General features: G+C 46.2%; 1 protein-coding gene across 3 annotated transcripts in view; it reads left to right on the top strand.

Moving 5' to 3' along the window:
* Nucleotides 1–2,769: 2,769 nt before the first annotated feature.
* Nucleotides 2,770–19,531, top strand: part of zgc:66484 (uncharacterized protein LOC327557 homolog) — a 33,959-nt gene continuing 17,197 nt past the window's right edge. Inside the window, exon 1 of one of the 3 annotated variants that reach the window (XM_041863976.2) lies at nt 2,770–3,014. In XM_041863976.2, coding sequence (XP_041719910.1) covers nt 2,979–3,014 — 36 coding nt within the window. In that variant the 5' untranslated portion in view covers nt 2,770–2,978. Of the gene's footprint in view, nt 3,015–3,207; nt 3,359–19,531 lie in introns of those variants that run through there. The other 2 variants (XM_041863952.2, XM_041863959.2) reach the window with 2 other exon arrangements.

Genomic DNA, 19,531 nt, shown 5'->3' with positions numbered 1-19,531 from the left:
AGATTCAACCACAAAGACCAGGGAGGTTTTCCAATGCCTCGCAAAGAAGGGCACCTATTGGTAGATGGGTAAAAAAAAAAGCAGACTTTGAATATCCCTTTGAGCATGGTGAAGTTATTAATTACACTTTGGATGGTGTATCAATACATCCAGTCACTACAAACATACAGGCGTCCTTCCTAACTCAGTTGCCGGAGAGGAAGGAAACCACTCAGGGATTTCACCATGAGACCAATGGTGACTTTAAAACAGAGTTTAATGGCTGTGATAGGAGAAAATGTAGGATGGATCAACAACATTGTAGTTACCCCAACATACTAACCTAAATGACAGAGTGAAAAGAAAGAAGGCTGAACAAAATAAAATATTCCAAAACATGCATCCTGTTTGCAATAAGGCACTAAAGTAAAACTGCCAAAAATGAGGCAAAGAAAATAACTATGTCCTGAATACAAAGCGTTATGTTTGGGGCAAATCCAACACATCACGGAGTACCACTCTTCATATTTTTAAGCATTGTGGGGGCTGCGTCATGTTATGGGTATGCTTGTCATCAGCAAGGACTAGGCAGTTTTTTTTTTTGGTTAAGAAGAAATGGAATAGAGCTAAGTAAGAACAGGCAAAATCCTAGAGGGAAACCTGGTTGAGAATGCTTTCCAACAGACACTGGGAGACAAATGTACCTTTCAGCAGGAAAGGCCAAATATACACTGGAGTTGCTTATCAAGACAGCATTGAATGTTCCTGAGTGGCCTAGTTACAGTTTTGTCTTGAAAATCTATGGCAAGACTTGAAGATGGCTGTCTAGTAATGATCAACAACCAACTTGACCAAGTTTTCTTGTGGTTTTTATGGAAAGTTTTCTTAACGTTCTTGGAACAATTTGAGAACATTACTTTAAATAGAACCATGAGGAAACCTGTAGGAAACGTTATGCTGACGTACTGAAATTCCCACATTAGAATGCTGTTTCTTAACATTCTCTGAACTATTTGAGAACATTCCCAATGTCAAACCAGTTGGAGAACATTCCTAGAAAATTACCAAAATTGAAATGAAATATAACCATCTTTGAACTTTTAGGAAACATTTAGTTAAAGTAATGAAATACCAATACAATATACTGAACAAAAATATAAATGCAACATGCAACAATGTCAACAATTTTACTGAGTTACAGTTCATATAAGGAAATCAGTCATTTGAAATAAATTCATTATGTACTAATCTATGAATTTCACATGACTGGGCAGGGGCACAGCCATGGGTGGGCCTGTGAGGGCATAGGCCCACCCACTGGGGAGCCAGGCCCAGCCAATCAGAATGAGCTTTTCCCCACAAAAGGGCTTTATTATAGACAGACATATTCCTCCGTTTCATCAGCTGTCCGGGTGGCTGGTCTCAGATGATCCCGCAGGTGAAGAAGCCGGATGTGGAGGTCCTGGGCTGGCGTGGTTAAACGTGGTCTGCGTTTGTGAGGCTGGTTGGAAGTACTGCAAAATTCTCTAAAAGGACATTGGAGGCGGCCTATGGTAGAGAAATTAACATTAAATTATATGGCAACAGCTCTGGTGGACATTCCTGCAGTCAGCATGCCAATTGCACGCTCCCTCAAAACTTGAGACATCTATGGCATTGTGTTGTGTGACAAAACTGCACATTTTAGAGTGGCCTTTTATTGTCACCAGCACAAGGTGCACATGTGTAATGATCATGCTGTTTAATCAGTTTCTTGATATGCCACACCTGTCAGGTTGATGGATTATCTTGGAAAAGGAGAAATGCTCACTAACAGGGATGTAAAAAATTTGTGCACACAATTTGAGAGAAATACGCTTTTAGTGCGTGTGGAAAATTTCTGGGATCTTTTATTTCAGCTCATGAAACATGGGACCAACATGTTATGTTTATATTTTTGTTCAGTGTACACTTTTTTGGTCAAGTTCCTTAAATGTGCTGAGAAACTTCCAACGCCAAGAAACATGGTTCTCAGAACATTATGCGCTAGCTGGTTTAGTTGGGGTTCAGCTGTCTTCTATGTTGGAAATTCTGAAAAGGCTTGACAATGACTCATTAAAATGTAGGCTACTATATAAATTGCTATATCTAGACCAAATTGTTCTGTTATTCCTTTTTGTTTTATTTTGAAAAATACATTCTCACTATGAAAAGTCTGTTCTATATTTCAGTCAAATAAATTCACTACAATGATGTTGTAGTTGTAAACTTTATATTTTCCTGTGTGTGTGTCTGTGTGTTTGAGTAGGACTGCTGTACATTTTTGTTTTGTTTTACTTACTTTAGATCTGTGAAGTTGTACAATTTCTTGTGTGGATTTTCAACTTTATACAGGTGCACCAATACCACATATAATGTAAGGTTGCTGGATCGAATCTCAGAGCCGACAAGATAGAAATCTGTTGTTCTGCCCCTGAGCAAGGCAGTTAACCCACTGCTACCCGGGCGGCGATGACGCTGCCCGGGTACCCCCCATTATTCAGAGGGGTTGGGTTAAATGCAGAAGACACATTTCAGCTGAATGCATTCAGTTGTGCAACTGACTAGGTATCCCCTTTTCCCTTTCCCTAATATTGTGGTTTATCAGTAATAAAATCAGTCATTGGTACCTGGCAGTGATGTTGCAAAAAATGAACTAATAATGTCCAGCAGATGTCAGTAGCATAAATCACCAGGAAGATCATGCTGTCAAACAGCTGCTGTAGCTGCACATGTCCGGCTAGTTGTACATGAGGTCTGGATATGCATGAATGCACAAATTAATAAAATCGAATTCCAGAGCGTTCTTAAGATGCCACTGCCAGATAAATGTTATTTAGTGTTTTATAAAGTGTTATGAAGAGGACTACCAAAAATATTTACCTAACTCTTCCTTGTTCTAACTGTGCTATAACTGTATGGGTCCAAAGGTTAGCCTACCCAGCATGAGATTTTGGTCCAGGATTTAAAGCCGAAACCACATGGAGAGACGTCAACGGAGTCAAAATTTGCCGTGCGTGAGTAGAGAGCGTCAAACCACATACAGTACATAGCGTATGCCAACTTACTTGTCATGAGAATCCACAGTTGTTTTTGTTATGTTTGCTATGTAACCCTTATATTATTGTTGTGTTTTCCTTTTGACTCACCTTATATGTCCTACGGGAGCCACCGTACCTGCACTAAACAGTTGTTACGTTAGCTCAAGAATGTGAGGAGAGTGGTAGACACACCCCGAGCAGTTTATAAAGAATTTAGCTGGTCTTGTTCTTCGTACATAACAGTATTCTCTCTTGAAATCTGAGTCCTCGAGTTTTCCAGCCCAGCCTACCTAAGCTATATGCTATCGAAATCAACACAGGTAGGCTGCAATTGTTTTCAAATATATAGCCTATTTGACTGAAACCTTAGCTTACAGCCCAATACATTTTAAACGACATATTTAGCTAGTCTACTTAGCATAGGGAAAATCATAAACATTTCTCAAATTCCACACCATTTATCAGCTTATTTTACCTGTATTGTTCTTCTTCTTTGGATTGTGTTGGCAGATCACATCCAATTTAAGGTGCATACACCGCCACCTACTGTACTGGAGTGTGAGGCTATTCACACTCTATCTACATTAAATTCTTTGTGATAGGGTACTATAAAATTGGGGAAAAGGAAAAATGACCCTGCCAACTATTAGCCCTCTCTAAAAAAATAAATAAAAAAACCAACCAAAAAAAACACAACACCACATTCCACTATTTACCCTATCTAATCCTTCTCAAAAAACCTACACTCGATCCCTCCGATGTCAACAACTACAGACCAGTATCCCTTCTTTATTTTCTCTCCAAAACTCTTGAGCGTGCCGTCTTTAGCCAACTCTCTTGCTATCTCTCTCAGAATGACCTTCTTGATCCAAACCAGTCAGGTTTCAAGACTGGTCATTCAACTGAGACTGCTCTTCTCTGTGTCACGGAGGCTCTCCGCACTGCTAAAGCTAACTCTCTCTCCTCTGCTCTCGTCCTTCTAGACCTATCTGCTGCCTTTGATACTGTGAACCATCAGATCCTCCTCTCCACCCTCTCCGAGTTGGGCATCTCCGGCGCGGCTCACTCTTGGATTGCGTCCTACCAGGTGGCGTGCGAGAATCTGTCTCTGCACCACGTGCTCTCACCACTGGTGTCCCCCAGGGCTCAGTTCTAGGCCCTCTCCTATTCTCGCTATACACCAAGTCACTTGGCTCTGTCATATCCTCACATGGCCTCTCCTATCATTGCTACGCAGACGACACACAATTAATCTTCTCCTTTCTCCCTTCTGATAACCAGGTGGTGAATCGCATCTCTGCATGTCTGGCAGACATATCAGTGTGGATGACGGATCACCACCTCAAGCTGAACCTCAGCAAGACGGAGCTGCTCTTCCTCCCGGGGAAGGACTGCCCGTTCCATGATCTCGCCATCACGGTTGACAACTCCATTGTGTCCTCCTCCCAGAGTGCAAAGAGCCTTGGCGTGACCCTGGACAACACCCTGTCGTTCTCTGCTAACATCAAGGCGGTGACCCGATCCTGTAGGTTCATGCTCTACAACATTCGCAGAGTACGACCCTGCCTTACACAGGAAGCGGCACAGGTCCTAATCCAGGCACTTGTCATCTCCCGTCTGGATTACTGCAACTCGCTGTTGGCTGGGCTCCCTGCCTGTGCCATTAAACCCCTACAACTCATCCGGAACGCCGCAGCCCGTCTGGTGTTCAACCTTCCCAAGTTCTCTCACGTCACCCCGCTCCTCCGCACACTCCACTGGCTTCCAGTTGAAGCTCGCATCTGCTACAAGACCATGGTGCTTGCCTACGGAGCTGTGAGGGGAACGGCACCTCCGTACATTCAGGCTCTGATCAGTCCCTACACCCAAACGAGGGCATTGCGTTCATCCAATTCACCTTCCGGAGACACTTGAAACCCCACCTCTTTAAGGAATACCTGGGATAGGATAAAGTAATCCTTCTACCCCCCCTTACCCCACCCCCCAGAAAAAGGTTTTGCTGCAGAACAGTTGAGGGGGATGTTGAGTGGTAGTGTTCTATCCTCACAGACCGTTGGTCTGGAGTACATTTTACATTTACATTTTCGTCATTTAGCAGACGCTCTTATCCAGAGCGACTTACAAATTGGTGCATTCACCTTATGATAGCCAGTGGGACAACCACTTTACAAATATATATATATATATATATATATATATATATATATATATATATATATTGTAAAGTGGTTTCTCTGCTGCTGCCACCACAACCTCTATTTTCTGTGACTTTCGATCAATTTCTGCAGTACAATTGACAACCGTAGCTATGAATGCCAAGAAACCTACCTTACTGAAGCACATACAGTATTCTTCCCATCACTCTCTATTAGTCTCTGCCTAATCACAGGAATCCTCTCAGGATCTCTCACCCTGTACCAATCTTCCTCTACCACTCTCTTCACTGCTTCAGCATACGACACTTTCTGTACTACTCTGACCCTAGCAACCTCAACCTGCCTTTCTCTCACTGGACACCTCCGATCTCCAGCCCCATGGGCACCCCCACAACAAACGCTTTCACGGGATACCTTAACCTTATCTGTCAAAGACTCTACATCAAAACTCAATAGAACAGACAATTTATTTTCCGTTTGCCCAAGCTCTCCACCAGATCTGCATCGCACCAAACGACGAGCGTCACAGACACTGGGAATCTTCACTTTCAACTGATCTTCCTTAACATTTAATGCCACCCCCGTTCACATTTCTTGTCTCTAATCGCGTGATGCGGAGTGCCCGGTCCCACTGGGCTGAAGAAAACAATAAATCATCCCTAGTCCATTCCTAGTTACTTTCACCAACTCAACAGTCACCAACCTCTTCTCCACCCAACCTACCACCACATATGGATCAGCCAAAATGCAAGGATCCATTCTCTCCACAAATATTACTCCCACTGGGCCAGAATCATCCTTTACATCCTCGGACTGAGGCCCGACCTTGGTGGTCCTCACTGCAGGAACTTCATCCACACTCTCGTCAGGGTCCATCTCTGAGCTACTGGAACATGTATCCCTCTTTTTGTACTTGACACCAACCTTCCTTGCCACACTGCTTCCCTCTACACTCAACTTCTTCTCAACAGTCATCACTGAACCTGCCACCACATCTAATTCATCCTCACTCTTGTCACACTCCATTCTTCCAAAAGTTCTGTGAAATCCCTCATTCCATATTCCCTCATAACCATTTCCACTGTTCTCCTTTTTTTCTTGTCCATTATCTTCTCCTTCACCAGATCTTTCAGAAGGCCTGTGTAATCCCCCACTCCATGTTTATTCATAATATGCTCCACTTTCTTCCTTATTTCCTTTTCTGCCATCTTCTCCAGTCGCTCCCGTTCTCCCTTAACAGTATTGCTCCGCATAGATGCGAGAAAAATAGACTTGCTTTCTAAGTGCATGACGCCGTTGGCAGCCCATCTGTTTTCTTTCAGTCACTAATATGCAGTCTAATTCCAACGTGTACATGCTCGTTCACGCACGTTAAAAAAACACCTTTTCGTTTGATTTGGGTTTAGCTAACAGGTAAGAAATATGTATTTTTCGGGAACTTTGGTAATATACTGCTAATACAATGAGGTAAACTTTTGGAAAATCATAGAATATCTTCTAAATTAATATATGGAAAACACGTATATGGAAGAGTGGGGTATGTTGAGCCATTAGTTTTTGCCATTTTTACCGAGGTAAAATTAGTTTTATATTGGATATTTGGTGGATATTCGGTTTTCTCTGACACTACATGACCAAAGGTATATGGACACCTGCTCGTTGAACATCTTATTCCAAAATCATGGGCATTAATATGGAGTTGGTCCCCCCTTTGCTGCTATAAAAGCCTCCACTCTTCTGGGAAGGCTTTCAGCTAGATGTTGGAACATTGCTGCGGAGACTTGCTTCCGTTCAGCCACAAGAGCATTAGTGAGGTCGGGCACAGATGTTGGCCGATTAGGCCTGGCTCGCAGTCGGCGTTCCAATTCATCCCAAAGGTGTTCGATGGGGTTGAGGTCAGGGCTCTGTGCAGGCCATACAAGTTCTTCCACACCGATCTTGACAAGCCATTTCTGTATGGACCTTGCTTTGTGCACGGGGGCATTATCATGCTGAAACAGGAAAGGGCCTTCCCCAAACTGTTGCCACAAAGTTGGAAGCACAGAATCGTCTAGAATGTCATTGGGCTCCTGAGTGGCGCAGTGGTCTAAGGCACTGCATCTCAGTGCTTGAGGCATCACTACAGACCCCCTGGTTCGAGGCTGTATCACAACCGGCCGTGATTGGGAGTCCCATAGGGCGGCGCACAATTGGCCCAGCGTCATTATAAATAAGAATTTGTTCTTAACTGACTTGCCTAGTTAAATAAAGGTAAAAATAAAATTGTATGCTGTAGTGTTAAGATTTCCCTTCAATGGAACTAAGGGGCCTAGCCCGAACCATGAAAAACAGCCCCAGACCATTAAACATTACAGTTGGCACTATGCATTCGGGCAGGTAGCGTTCTCCTGGCATCCGCCAAACCCAGATTCATCTGTCGGTCTGCCAGATGGTGAAACGTGATTCACTCCAGAGAACGCGTTTCCAGAGTCCAATGGCGGTAAGCTTTACACCACTCGTTGCGCATGGTGATCTTAGGCTTGTGTGCGGCTGCTTGGCCATGGAAACCCATTTCATGAAGCTCCCGACTAACAGTTCTTGTGCTGACGTTGCTTCCAGAGGCAGTTTGGACCTCGGTAGTGAGTGTTGCAACTGAGGACAGACAATTTTGATGCGCTACGCACTTCAGCACTCGGCGGTCCCGTTCTGTGAGCTTGTGTGGCCTACCACTTCGTGGCTGAGCCGTTGTTACTCCTAGACGTTTCCACTTCACAATAACAGTTGACCGGGGCAGCTCTAGCAGGGCAGACATTTGACGAACTGACTTGTTGGAAAGGTGGCATCTTATGATGGTCCTCTGTAGCTCAGCTGGTAGAGCACGGCGCTTGTAACGCCAAGGTAGTGGGTTCGATCCCCGGGACCACCCATACACAAAAATGTATGCACGCATGACTGTACGTCGCTTTGGATAAAAGCGTCTGCTAAATGGCATATTATTTATTTTATTATTATATGATGGTGCCACGTTAAAAGTCAGTGAGCTCTTCAGTAAGGCCATTCGACTGCCAGTGTTTGTCTATTGAGATTGCATGGCTGTGTGCTCGATTTTATACAGCTGTCAGCAACGGGTGTGGTTGAAATAGCCAAATCCACTAATTTGAAGGGGTGTCCACATACTTTTGTATATATAGTGTATAAATAGCTATTGCCATGACTATGAAGATGGTATATTCTGAATCAGGGTTGGATGGAGAACAATCCACACCTAAAAAAATTAATAAAAGATTTGGGATTTTAATCTTCAATAGCTCTTACACAAAGCGTGCCATGACTATGATCATTTACATTTACATTTGAGTCATTTAGCAGATGCTCTTATCCAGTTAGATGCGACTTACAGTTAGTGCATTCATCTTAAAGGAAAACTCCACCCAAAAACTATATTTTGGTATTTGTTTCATTAGTCCATTGTGGACATAGTCCCAAAATGATTTGCTTGTCAGCAATCAAGTTTTCAAGATATGTAACTTTCAAAATACATAAATTATCCCTGTTTGATGCATTTTGCATCATATGATGCTGTGTTTTGCATCATATGATGCAAAATGCATGCATCATACGGGGATGATTTCTGTTAGGATCCCCATTAGCTAACGCCGTAACGTTAGCTAATCTTCCTGGGATCCAACACCAATTAATAAGACATTACAAACAATTACAAATTAAGACTTTACAATCATTTAACAAGTAGACAATACAGACAATTAAAATACATGACAGATAACACATTTAACATTCAGTTGATGCTTTCTATTTCCTGTCCAGTCATATGGTCTATCCTCTATCGCATTAGATGTTCTTTAATTTCTTTTCTTGTAGGTGGATTTACTTTTTGTCTGAGAAATATGAATTGGTAAAGAGTTCCATTCAGCTATGGCTCTATATAAAACTGTAGATTTAAGGCGATTTGTCCTTGGCTTGGGTTGTCTTAGATGCCCTGAATTTACCTGTCTGGTTTGGTGGTTATGCATGTTGCTAGTATGTACTAACTGGTCTGAAAAATACTGTGGTTTTTTGAAAAATATAACTTTCCTAAAGAAAATCAGAAGACTGGATAGTAATTCGTTTTCAACGTGAAGCAATGAGAGATTCTGATGCATTTGGATAATAGTCATACGGATAGAGCAATGAAGAGCTAATCTGGCAGCCCTGTTTTGAGCGATTTTGAGCTTTCTTTGCTGCAGATGACCATATAACTGGTCAGTACTCTAGGTGTGATAGGACCAGGGATTGAATCACCTGATTCAGAGTGCTAGATTTGATATACTCGGAACATTTTCTTGTAACAGCAATTCCCTTACCCATCTTAATAACAGTATTATCTATGTGTTCCGACCATGATAAAGCTGCGTCCAACATGACGCCTAGTAGTTTCGTTTTTTCCCACTTGCTCTACATGTGTTCTATTCATCGACAAATTCAATTGGGGATCATCAGCAAGCATATACCTTGAACCAAATACAATACATTTAGTTTTAGAAATGTTCGACACCAATTTGTTCATATCAACCCACTCAGACACCATTCTTAGTTCACTACTCAGTACATCTGTTAGCTCATTACATTCTGATGCTGCGCTATACATTGTAGAGTCATCAGCATACATTACCACTTGCTTTGTTCATTACTGAAGGTAAATCATTAGTAAAGATAGAGTAGAGAAGTGGGCCTAGGCAGCTTCGTTGTGGAACACCACAGTGTATATCTTTAATGTTTGAAACGCTACCATTAAAACACTATTTTTGCCTTCTCCTGGATAGATAGCTTTCCATCCAGGATAGAGCTGCAAACCATAACATTTGAGTTTACCTAGTAACAGTTCATGATCAATTACATCAAAAGCAGCACTGAAATCTAGCAACACTGCACAAACTAACTTCCTGTCATCCATACTCTTTAACCAATCATCTGTCATCGAAAAAGCATACTCGGCGCCGGAGAAGATGGCTGCCGTTTTACAGCCCTCTAACCAATTGTACTATTATGTGTGTTTTTCCGCGTTATTTGTAATTTATTTTGTACATAATGTTTCTGCCATCGTCACTTATAACCAAAAAGAGCTTCTGGATATCAGGACAGCGATTACTAGTTGAAGGGGTGTCCTAGGATGACCTAAGATTACGGTTATCCTACCAACGGGACATTAAAAACTGTAATATCTTATGTTTCACCGAGTCGTGGCTGAACGACGACATGGATAACATACAGCTAGCGGGCTATACGCTACATCGGCAGGATAGAACGGCTGACTCCGGTAAGACAAGGGGTGGCGGTCTGTGTATATTTGTAAACAACAGCTGGTGCACAAAATCAAATACTAAGGAAGTCTCGAGGTTTTGCTCGCCTGAGGTAGAGTATCTTATGATAAGCTGTAGACCACACTATTTACCAAGAGAGTTTTCATCTATATTTTTCATAGCTGTCTATTTACCACCACAAACCAATGCTGGCATTAAGATTGCACTAAATGAGCTATATAAGGCCATAAATCAACAGGAAAACGCTCATCCAGATGCAGCGCTCCTAGTGGCCGGGGACTTTAATGCAGGGAAACTTAAATCCGTTCTACCTAATTTCTACCAGCATGTTAAATGTGCAACCAGAGAGAAAAAAAAAAAAACTCTAGACCACCTTTACTCCACACACAGAGACGCATACAAAGCTCTCCCTCGCCCTCCATTTGGCAAATCTGACCATAACTCTATCCTCCTGATTCCTGCTTAAAAGCAAAAACTAAAGCAGGAAGTGACTCGGTTAATAAAAAAGTGGTCAGATGTCGCAGATGCTAAGCTACAGGACTGTTTAACTAGCACAGACTGGAACATGTTCCGGGATTCTTCAGATAGCATTGAGGAGTACACCACATCAGTCACTGGCTTCATCAATAAGTGCATCGATGATGTCGTCCCCACAGTGACCGTACGTACATACCCCAACCAGAAGCCATGGATTACAGGAAACATCCGCACTGAGCTAAAGGGTAGAGCTTCCGCTTTCAAGGAGCGGGACTCTAACCCGGACGCTTATAAGAAATCCCGCTATGCCCTCCGACGAACCATCAAACAGGCAAAGAGTCAATACAGGACTAAGATTGAATCGTACTACACTGGCTCTGGCGCTCGTCGAATGTGGCAGGGCTTGAAAACTATTACAGACTACAAAGGGAAGCACAGCCGCGAGTTGCCCAGTGACACAAGACTTCCAGGCGAGCTAAACCACTTCTATGCTCGCTTCGAGGCAAGCAACACTGAAGCATGCATGAGAGCACCAGCTGTTCCGGATGACTATGTGATCACGCTCTCCGTAGCCGATGTGAGTAAGACTTTTAAGCAGGTCAACATTCACAAGGCCGCAGGGCCAGATGGATTACCAGGACGTGTACTCCGAGCATGTGCTGACCAACTGGCAAATGTCTTCACTGACATTTTCAACATGTCCCTGACTGAGTCTGTAATACCAACATGTTTCAAGCAGACCACCATAGTCCCCGTGCCCAAGGACTCTAAGATAACCTGCCTAAATGACTACCGACCCGTAGCACTGACGTCTGTAGCCATGAAGTGCTTTGAAAGGCTGGTCATGGCTCACATCAACAGCATTATCCCAGAAACCCTAGACCCACTCCAATTTGCATACCGCCCCAACAGATCCACAGATGATGCAATCTCTATTGCACTCCACACTGCCCTTTCCCACCTGGACAAGAGGAACACCTACGTGAGAATGCTATTCATTGACTACAGCTCAGCATTCAACACCATAGTGCCCTCAGCTCATCACTAAGCTAAGGATCCTGGGACTAAACACCTCCCTCTGCAACTGGATCCTGGACTTCCTGACGGGCCGCCCCCAGGTGGTAAGGGTAGGTAACAACACATCTGCCACACTGATCCTCAACACGGGGGCCCCTCAGGGGTGCGTGCTCAGTCCCCTCCTGTACTCCCTGTTCACCCATGACTGCATGGCCAGGCACAACTCCAACACCATCATTAAGTTTGCCGACGACACAACAGTGGTAGGCCTGATCACAGACAACGATGAGACAGCCTATAGGGAGGAGGTCAGAGACCTGGCCGTGTGGTGCCAGGATAACAACCTCTCCCTCAACGTGACCAAGACAAAGGAGATGATTGTGGACTACAGGAAAAAAAAAGAGGACTGAGCACGCCCCATTCTCATCGACGGGGCTGTAGTGGAACAGGTTGAGAGCTTCAAGTTCCTTGGTGTCCACATCACCAACGAACTATCATGGTCAAAACACACCAAGACAGTCGTGAAGAGGGCACGACAAAGCCTATTCCCCCTCAGGAGACTGAAAAGATTTGGCATGGGTCCTCAGATCCTCAAAAAATTATACAGCTGCACCATCGAGAGCATCCTGACTGGTTGCATCACCGCCTGGTATGGCAACTGCTTGGCCTCCGACCGCAAGGCACTACAGAGGGTAGTGAGTACGGCCCAGTACATCACTGGGGCCAAGCTTCCTGCCATCCAGGACCTCTATACCAGGCGGTGTCAGAGGAAGGCCCTCAAAATTGTCAAAGACTCCAGCCACCCTAGTCATAGACTGTTCTCTCTGCTACCGCGCGGTACCGGAGTGCCAAGTCTAGGTCCAAAAGACTTCTCAACAGCTTCTAGCCCCAAGCCATAAGACTCCTGAACAGCTAATCATGGCTACCCGGACTATTTGCACTGCCCCCCCACCCCATCCTTTTACGCTGCTGCTACTCTGTTAATTATTCATGCATAGTCACTTTAACTCTACCCACATGTACATATTACTTCAACTACCTCAACTAGCCGGTGCCCCCGCACATTGACTCTGCACCGGTACCCCCCTGTATATATAGCCTCCCTACTGTTATTTTACTTTACTTCTGCTCTTTTTTTCTCAACACTTTTTTTGTTGTTGTTTTATTTTTGCACTGTTGGTTAAGGGCTGTAAGTAAGCATTTCACTGTAATGTCTGCACCTGTTGTATTCGGCGCATGTGGCCAATTTGATTTGATTTGTGCTAAGGCCATACTCGTAGAATGCTCTTCTTTGTATGCATGCTGGAGACCCGTTATCAGACCATTACATGAGAAATAATCCTTGATTTGTACAGATACATTTTTTCCCAATAATTTTCTTAACACAGTCAGCAAGCTTATAGGACGGCTATTAGGTGCAGTGAATGCAGATTTTTTATCCTTAGGTAGTGGAATAACCTTTGACTCTTTCCAGACATCTGGGCACACCCCATACATCAAGCACTTATAAAAAATATGAGAGATTGGGGTAGATATTTGGTTAGCTGTAACTGTAAGTAACTTGGCGTCAAGATGATCTGTACCAGGTGACTTGTCATCCGAAAGAGACAACAGCATCCCTTCAACAGCTTCCCTTTCAACTTGGTGAAATTTGAACATGCATTGCCTTTTCTTCATGATACAATCTTTTATAAGGGTATATGACATGGAGCCATCAGTTGGGCTCATGGCATTCCTCAACTTGTCCACTTTGCCTGTAAAATATTCATTAAAGTAGTTTGCGATGTTGTGTGGTTTTGTAATAAATATACCCTCTGATTCAACAAAAGAGGCGGACATGTTCGAATTCCTACCCATAATAGCGTTCAATGTTCTCCACAGTTTTTTCCCATCACCCTTTACTTCATAAATTTTGTGCTGATAGAATCCTTTCTTCTTTACTTTGTTTAGCTTGGTCACAATATTTCTTAATTTACAATAACTTTGCTTATCAAACAGAGTGCCAGATTTATTTGCTGCTTTTTTGGCATCATAACGTTGAATCATTCAATTTCTCAGCTCATCATCAATCCATGGGGCACCGTTTGACCTCAGTGCATTTTCTTAAAGGGGCATGCTTATCAGCAATACTCATAAATAATTTCATGAACAAACTTAGTGACATTTCAGGATCATCCTTGCTACACACTTCTAACCATTGCACATGCTTAATCTCATCCACAAATGAGTCCTGATTGAACCCTCTGTAGGATCTTTGGTAGATTACCTTTGGTATTTTAGTTTTCCTAGTGAGTGCAACCAAGTTATGATCACTACAACCTAGTGCCACTGATACAGCTTTAGAACAATGTTCAGCCATGTTAGTAAAAATGTGATCAATACAAGTTGATGATGTGATACCGGACCTATTAGTGAACGTTCTGGTTGGTAATGTCATAACTTGGGTCAGGTTACATACATTGGCAACAGAAATATGATTATTTCTCATTGGACAGTTGGTGTTAAAAAAAGTAATATTTATATCCCAAAAATATATTTCCCTATTTTCATCAGATACCTTATCCAACATTTCGCAAATTACATCAAGATATTTCACATCAGCACTAGGTGGCCTATAGCGGCAACCAACTAGTATAGGTTTCAAATGTGGTAAATGCACCTGTACCCATAGCGCCTCTAATCCAGTCAACATTGTTGTTTTGCTGGAATATGACTCTGGATGTAAACTGCAACTCCCATATCTATTTCTGTCCCTCCTGAACAAATTGTATTCATGTATAGAGATCTCAACATCCTCAAAAGAAGAGTCCAAGTGAGTGGGGGTGGGGGGGCTGGGGGCTGGAATTACTTGTGTCTGTCGCTCCTCCTAACTCCTTGCGAGGGAGGGTGAACAATCAGTTTGTCATACCTCAGGTAGGCTATGCCACCTCGTTCTCTTGCAGCCTTCATAGCTGGTATTAGTTCCTTTCTTCTTCGACGAACTGCATCAGAGAAATCCTCATTGATGTAGATGTAGGACCCTTTAAGGCATTTGGCTTTTTCAAGGATTGCAATCCTTGAACTGGAGGAATTTCACTACAATTGGCCTGGCTCTGGTTCCATTGGCACCACAATTGGCACCACCAGTGCCCCCTGGTTTCCCAGACCGGTGAGCACGTCCCAGCTCAACCTGTTGATCCAATTGTAGCTTCTCAGAAAACAGCTTTCGAACTTTGTCCTCTGATTCAGCCCATGTCTCACTTTGGTTCTCCTGGATACCATCTATTACAAGATTATTTCTCCTCGATTGTCCATCCAGGTAATCAGCCTTCCCAGACATGTTCTGGAGGCCCTCCCTGACTGTGTGTCAAAAGAACCGATGTGGATGTGGTGGAGGAGTCAGGCGCAGGACACAGAGGATTCGTCCAAAAAGACTTTACTAGTCCAAAGTGCAACAAAACAATACACGACCTCGAAACAAACGGAGGCGAGGGAATTACGCAACATGCGCAAACAACAACACACAATCTAACTAATACAAAACAGGGAACTTATAGGACACGTAATCAGAACACAAACAGACACAGGTGTACAAGACAGACTAAAGCAATCACACCACGAAACATACAACGGTGGCAGCTAGTACTCCGGGGACGGCGAACGCCGAAGCCTGCCCGAACCAGGAGGAGGAGCAGTCTCGGCCGAAACCGTGACAGTACCCCCCCCCCTTGACGCGCGGCTCCAGCCGTGCGCCGACCCCGGCCTCGGGGACGGCCAGGAGGACGCGGACCCGGGCGCGTGGGATGCCCACGGTGGAACTCAGTCAGGAGGGATGGATCGAGGATGTCCCTCCTAGGCACCCAGCACCGTTCCTCCGGACCGTACCCCTCCCACTCCACGAGATACTGGAGACCACTCATCCGGCACCTCGAGTCCAAGATGGTCCGGACCCTGTACGCCAGGGGCCCCTCGATGTCCAAAGGGGGCGGAGGGGTCTCTCCTATCTCATCTTCTTGGAGTGGGCCAGCTACCACCGGCCTGAGAAGAGACACATGGAACGAGGGGTTAATATTTTTGTATTCAATAGGCAGTTGTAACCTGTAACACACCTCGTTCAATCTTTTCAGGACTTTGAAGGGCCCCACAAACCGCCGACCCAGCTTCCGGCAGGGCAGGCGGAGGGGCAGGTTTCGAGTCGAGAGCCAGACTCGATCTCCCGGTGCGTACACCGGTCCCTCACTGCGGTGGCGATCGGCGCTCGCCTTTTGTTGACGGATGGCCCGCTGCAGATGGACATGGGCAGCGTCCCACGTCTCCTCCGAGCGCCGAATCCACTCGTCCACCGCAGGGGCCTCGATCTGGCTCTCGTGCCACGGTGCCAGGACCGGCTGATACCCTAAAACACACTGGAAAGGTGTTAAACCGGTGGAGGAGTGGCGGAGAGAGTTCTGGGCCATCTCGGCCCAGGGGATATACCTGGACGACTCCTCCGGCCGGTCCCGGCAATAGGACCTCAAAAACCTACCCACATCCTGGTTGACTCGTTCAACCTGCCCATTGCTCTCTGGGTGGTACCCCGAGGTCAGGCTCACCGAGACCCCCAAGCGTTCCATGAACGCCCCCCAGACTCTGGAGGTAAACTGGGGACCTCGGTCAGACACAATATCCTCGGGGACCCCATAGTGCCGGAACACGTGGGTAAATAGGGCCTCGGCGGTCTGTAGGGCAGTAGGGAGACCCGGCATTGGGAGGAGACGACAGGCCTTGGAAAACCGATCCACAACGACCAAAATGGTGGTATTCCCCTGGGAAGGGGGTAGGTCGGTCACAAAATCCACCGAGAGGTGGGACCATGGTCGTTGTGGAACGGGCAGGGGATGTAACTTACCCCTGGGCAAATGTCTAGGCGCCTTACACTGGGCGCACACCGAGCAGGAGGAGACATAAACCCTCACATCCTTAGCTAACGTTGGCCACCAGTATTTCACGCTAAGGCAGTGCACTGTCCGGCCAATACCTGGATGTCCAGAGGAGGGTGATGTATGAGCCCAATAAATAAGACGATCACGAACCTCGAGCGGAACGTACTTCCGCCCCACAGGACACTCGGGGGGAGTAGGGTCGGCACGCAGTGCCCGCTCGATTTCCGTATCGACCTCCCATACCACCGGAGCCACCAGACAAGACTCCGGCAGTATGGAAGTGGGCTCAATGGACCTCTCCTCTGTGTCATACCGCCGGGACAGGGCGTCTGCCTTACCGTTCTGGGACCCTGGGATGTATGTGATCTTAAAAACAAACCGGGTCAGGAACATGTTCCACCTAGCCTGACGAGGGTTCAATCTCCTAGCTGCCCGGATGTACTCCAGGTTACGGTGATCGGTCAGAATGAGGAAAGGGTGTTGAGCCCCCTCAAGCCAATGCCTCCACACCTTTAGGGCCTGGACTACAGCTAACAGCTCCCTGTCCCCAACGTCATAATTGCGCTCCGCCGAGCTGAGTTTCTTAGAGTAGAACGCACAGGGGCGGAGCTTAGGTGGCGTGCCAGACCGTTGTGACAGGACTGCCCCAATACCGGTCTCGGACGCGTCTACCTCTACTTGGAATGGTAAAGAGGGATCCGGATGCGCCAGCACCGGGGCCGAGGTGAACAGGTTCTTCAGTTTGACAAATGCCCTGTCCGCCTCAGCTGACCACTGCAGACGAACCGGACCCCCCTTTAACAGGGACGTAATGGGCGCTGCAACCTGTCCAAAGCCCCGAATAAACCTCCGGTAGTAATTAGCAAAACCCAAGAACTGCTGCACCTCTTTTACAGTGGTTGGAGTTTGCCAATTACGCACGGCCGACACACGGTCTACCTCTATCTCCACACCAGACGCGGACAACCGATAACCCAAAAAGGAGACGGACTCCTGGAAGAACAGGCATTTCTCTGCCTTGACATACAAGTCATGCTCCAACAGTCTTCTCAACACTCTGCGCACCAGGGCTACATGCTCGGCTCGTGTAGAAGAGTACACTAGGATGTCGTCGATGTACACTACCACACCCTGCCCATGCATGTCCCGGAAAATCTCGTCAACAAAGGATTGGAAGACTGAAGGAGCATTCATTAGCCCGTATGGCATGACGAGATACTCGTAATGACCCGAGGTGGTGCTAAATGCCGTTTTCCATTCATCCCCCTCCCTAATGCGCACCAGATTGTACGCGCTCCTGAGATCCAACTTTGTGAAGAACTGCGCTCCGCGTAATGACTCCGTCATAGTCGCAATCAGTGGAAGAGGGTAACTGTACTTAACCGTGATCTGATTGAGACTACGGTAATCAATACACGGGCGCAAACACCCGTCCTTCTTCTTCACAAAGAAGAAACTCGAGGAAACCGGGGAAGTGGAGGACCGTATGTATCCCTGTGCCAAGGACTCGGCTATGTAAGTCTCCATAGCCGCTGTCTCCTCTTGAGACAGGGGATACACACGGCTCCGCGGAAGAGCCGCTCCTGTTTGGAGATTTATCGCACAGTCCCCCTGTCTATGAGGTGGTAGCCGTGTTGCCCTCGTCTTGCTGAACACGAGTGCTAAGTCCTCATACTCAGGGGGAATGCGCATTGCGGGCACTTGGTTCGGACTCTCAACCGAGGTCGCCCCTAAGGAAACACCTAGACATCTCCCTACACACTGGGCAGACCACTCCATAAGAGCCCTCTGTTGCCACGCAATGGTAGGATCATGGGTGCTTAACCAGGGAAGCCCCAACACCACAGGGTATGCAGGAGAGTCAATCAGATAAAACTGAATGATCTCCTCATGACCCCCCTGCGTCGTCATAGTAAGTGGTGCTGTGACTTCTCTGATCAGCCCCGACCCCAACGGTCGGCTGTCTAAGGCGTGGACAGGAAAGGGGGCTTCTACCGGCCGAAGGGGAATTCCAAACCTATAACAAAATGCCCGATCAATAAAATTCCCAGCTGCGCCTGAATCTACTAGCGCCTTATGCTGGGAATGAGGTGCCACCTGTGGAAATCTCACAGGAATACTCATGTGACCAACAGAAAGCTCTGGGTATGTGGGGCGCCTACTCACCTGAAATGACTCCCCAGTGCGTGACCTGTTGTCCCCTCTCCCAGGAGACCCTCCCCAGCACCTGGCCGCGGTGTGTCCTCCACGGCCACAGTTGGTGCAGGGGTGGCCCCCTCGGGTTCTCTCTCCTCCTCTCTCTAGCGCCAGCACCCCCGAGCTCCATGGGAATCGGCTCGGAGGTGCTGGAGGGTGGAATGGTCGGCCCCCACTCGGGACGTCCGCGGGTAGCCAGCAGGGTGTCGAGACATATGGAGATGTCCACCAACTGGTCGAATGATAGGTTGGTGTCCCTGCAGGCCAGCTCATGACGAACGTCCTCTCGTAGGCTGCACCGGTAATGGTCGATGAGGGCCCTCTCATTCCACCCCGCATCCGCCGCTAGCGTCCGGAACTCCAGTGCGAACTCCTGTGCGCTCCTCTTTCCCCGTCGGAGGTGGAACAGACGCTCCCCCGCCGCTTTCCCTTCAGGTGGGTGATCGAAG

Source organism: Coregonus clupeaformis, chromosome 4 (assembly GCF_020615455.1).
Source record: "Coregonus clupeaformis isolate EN_2021a chromosome 4, ASM2061545v1, whole genome shotgun sequence".
NCBI classification, from domain to species: Eukaryota; Metazoa; Chordata; class Actinopteri; order Salmoniformes; family Salmonidae; genus Coregonus; species Coregonus clupeaformis.
This window is presented reverse-complemented; position numbering and strand designations above follow the sequence as displayed.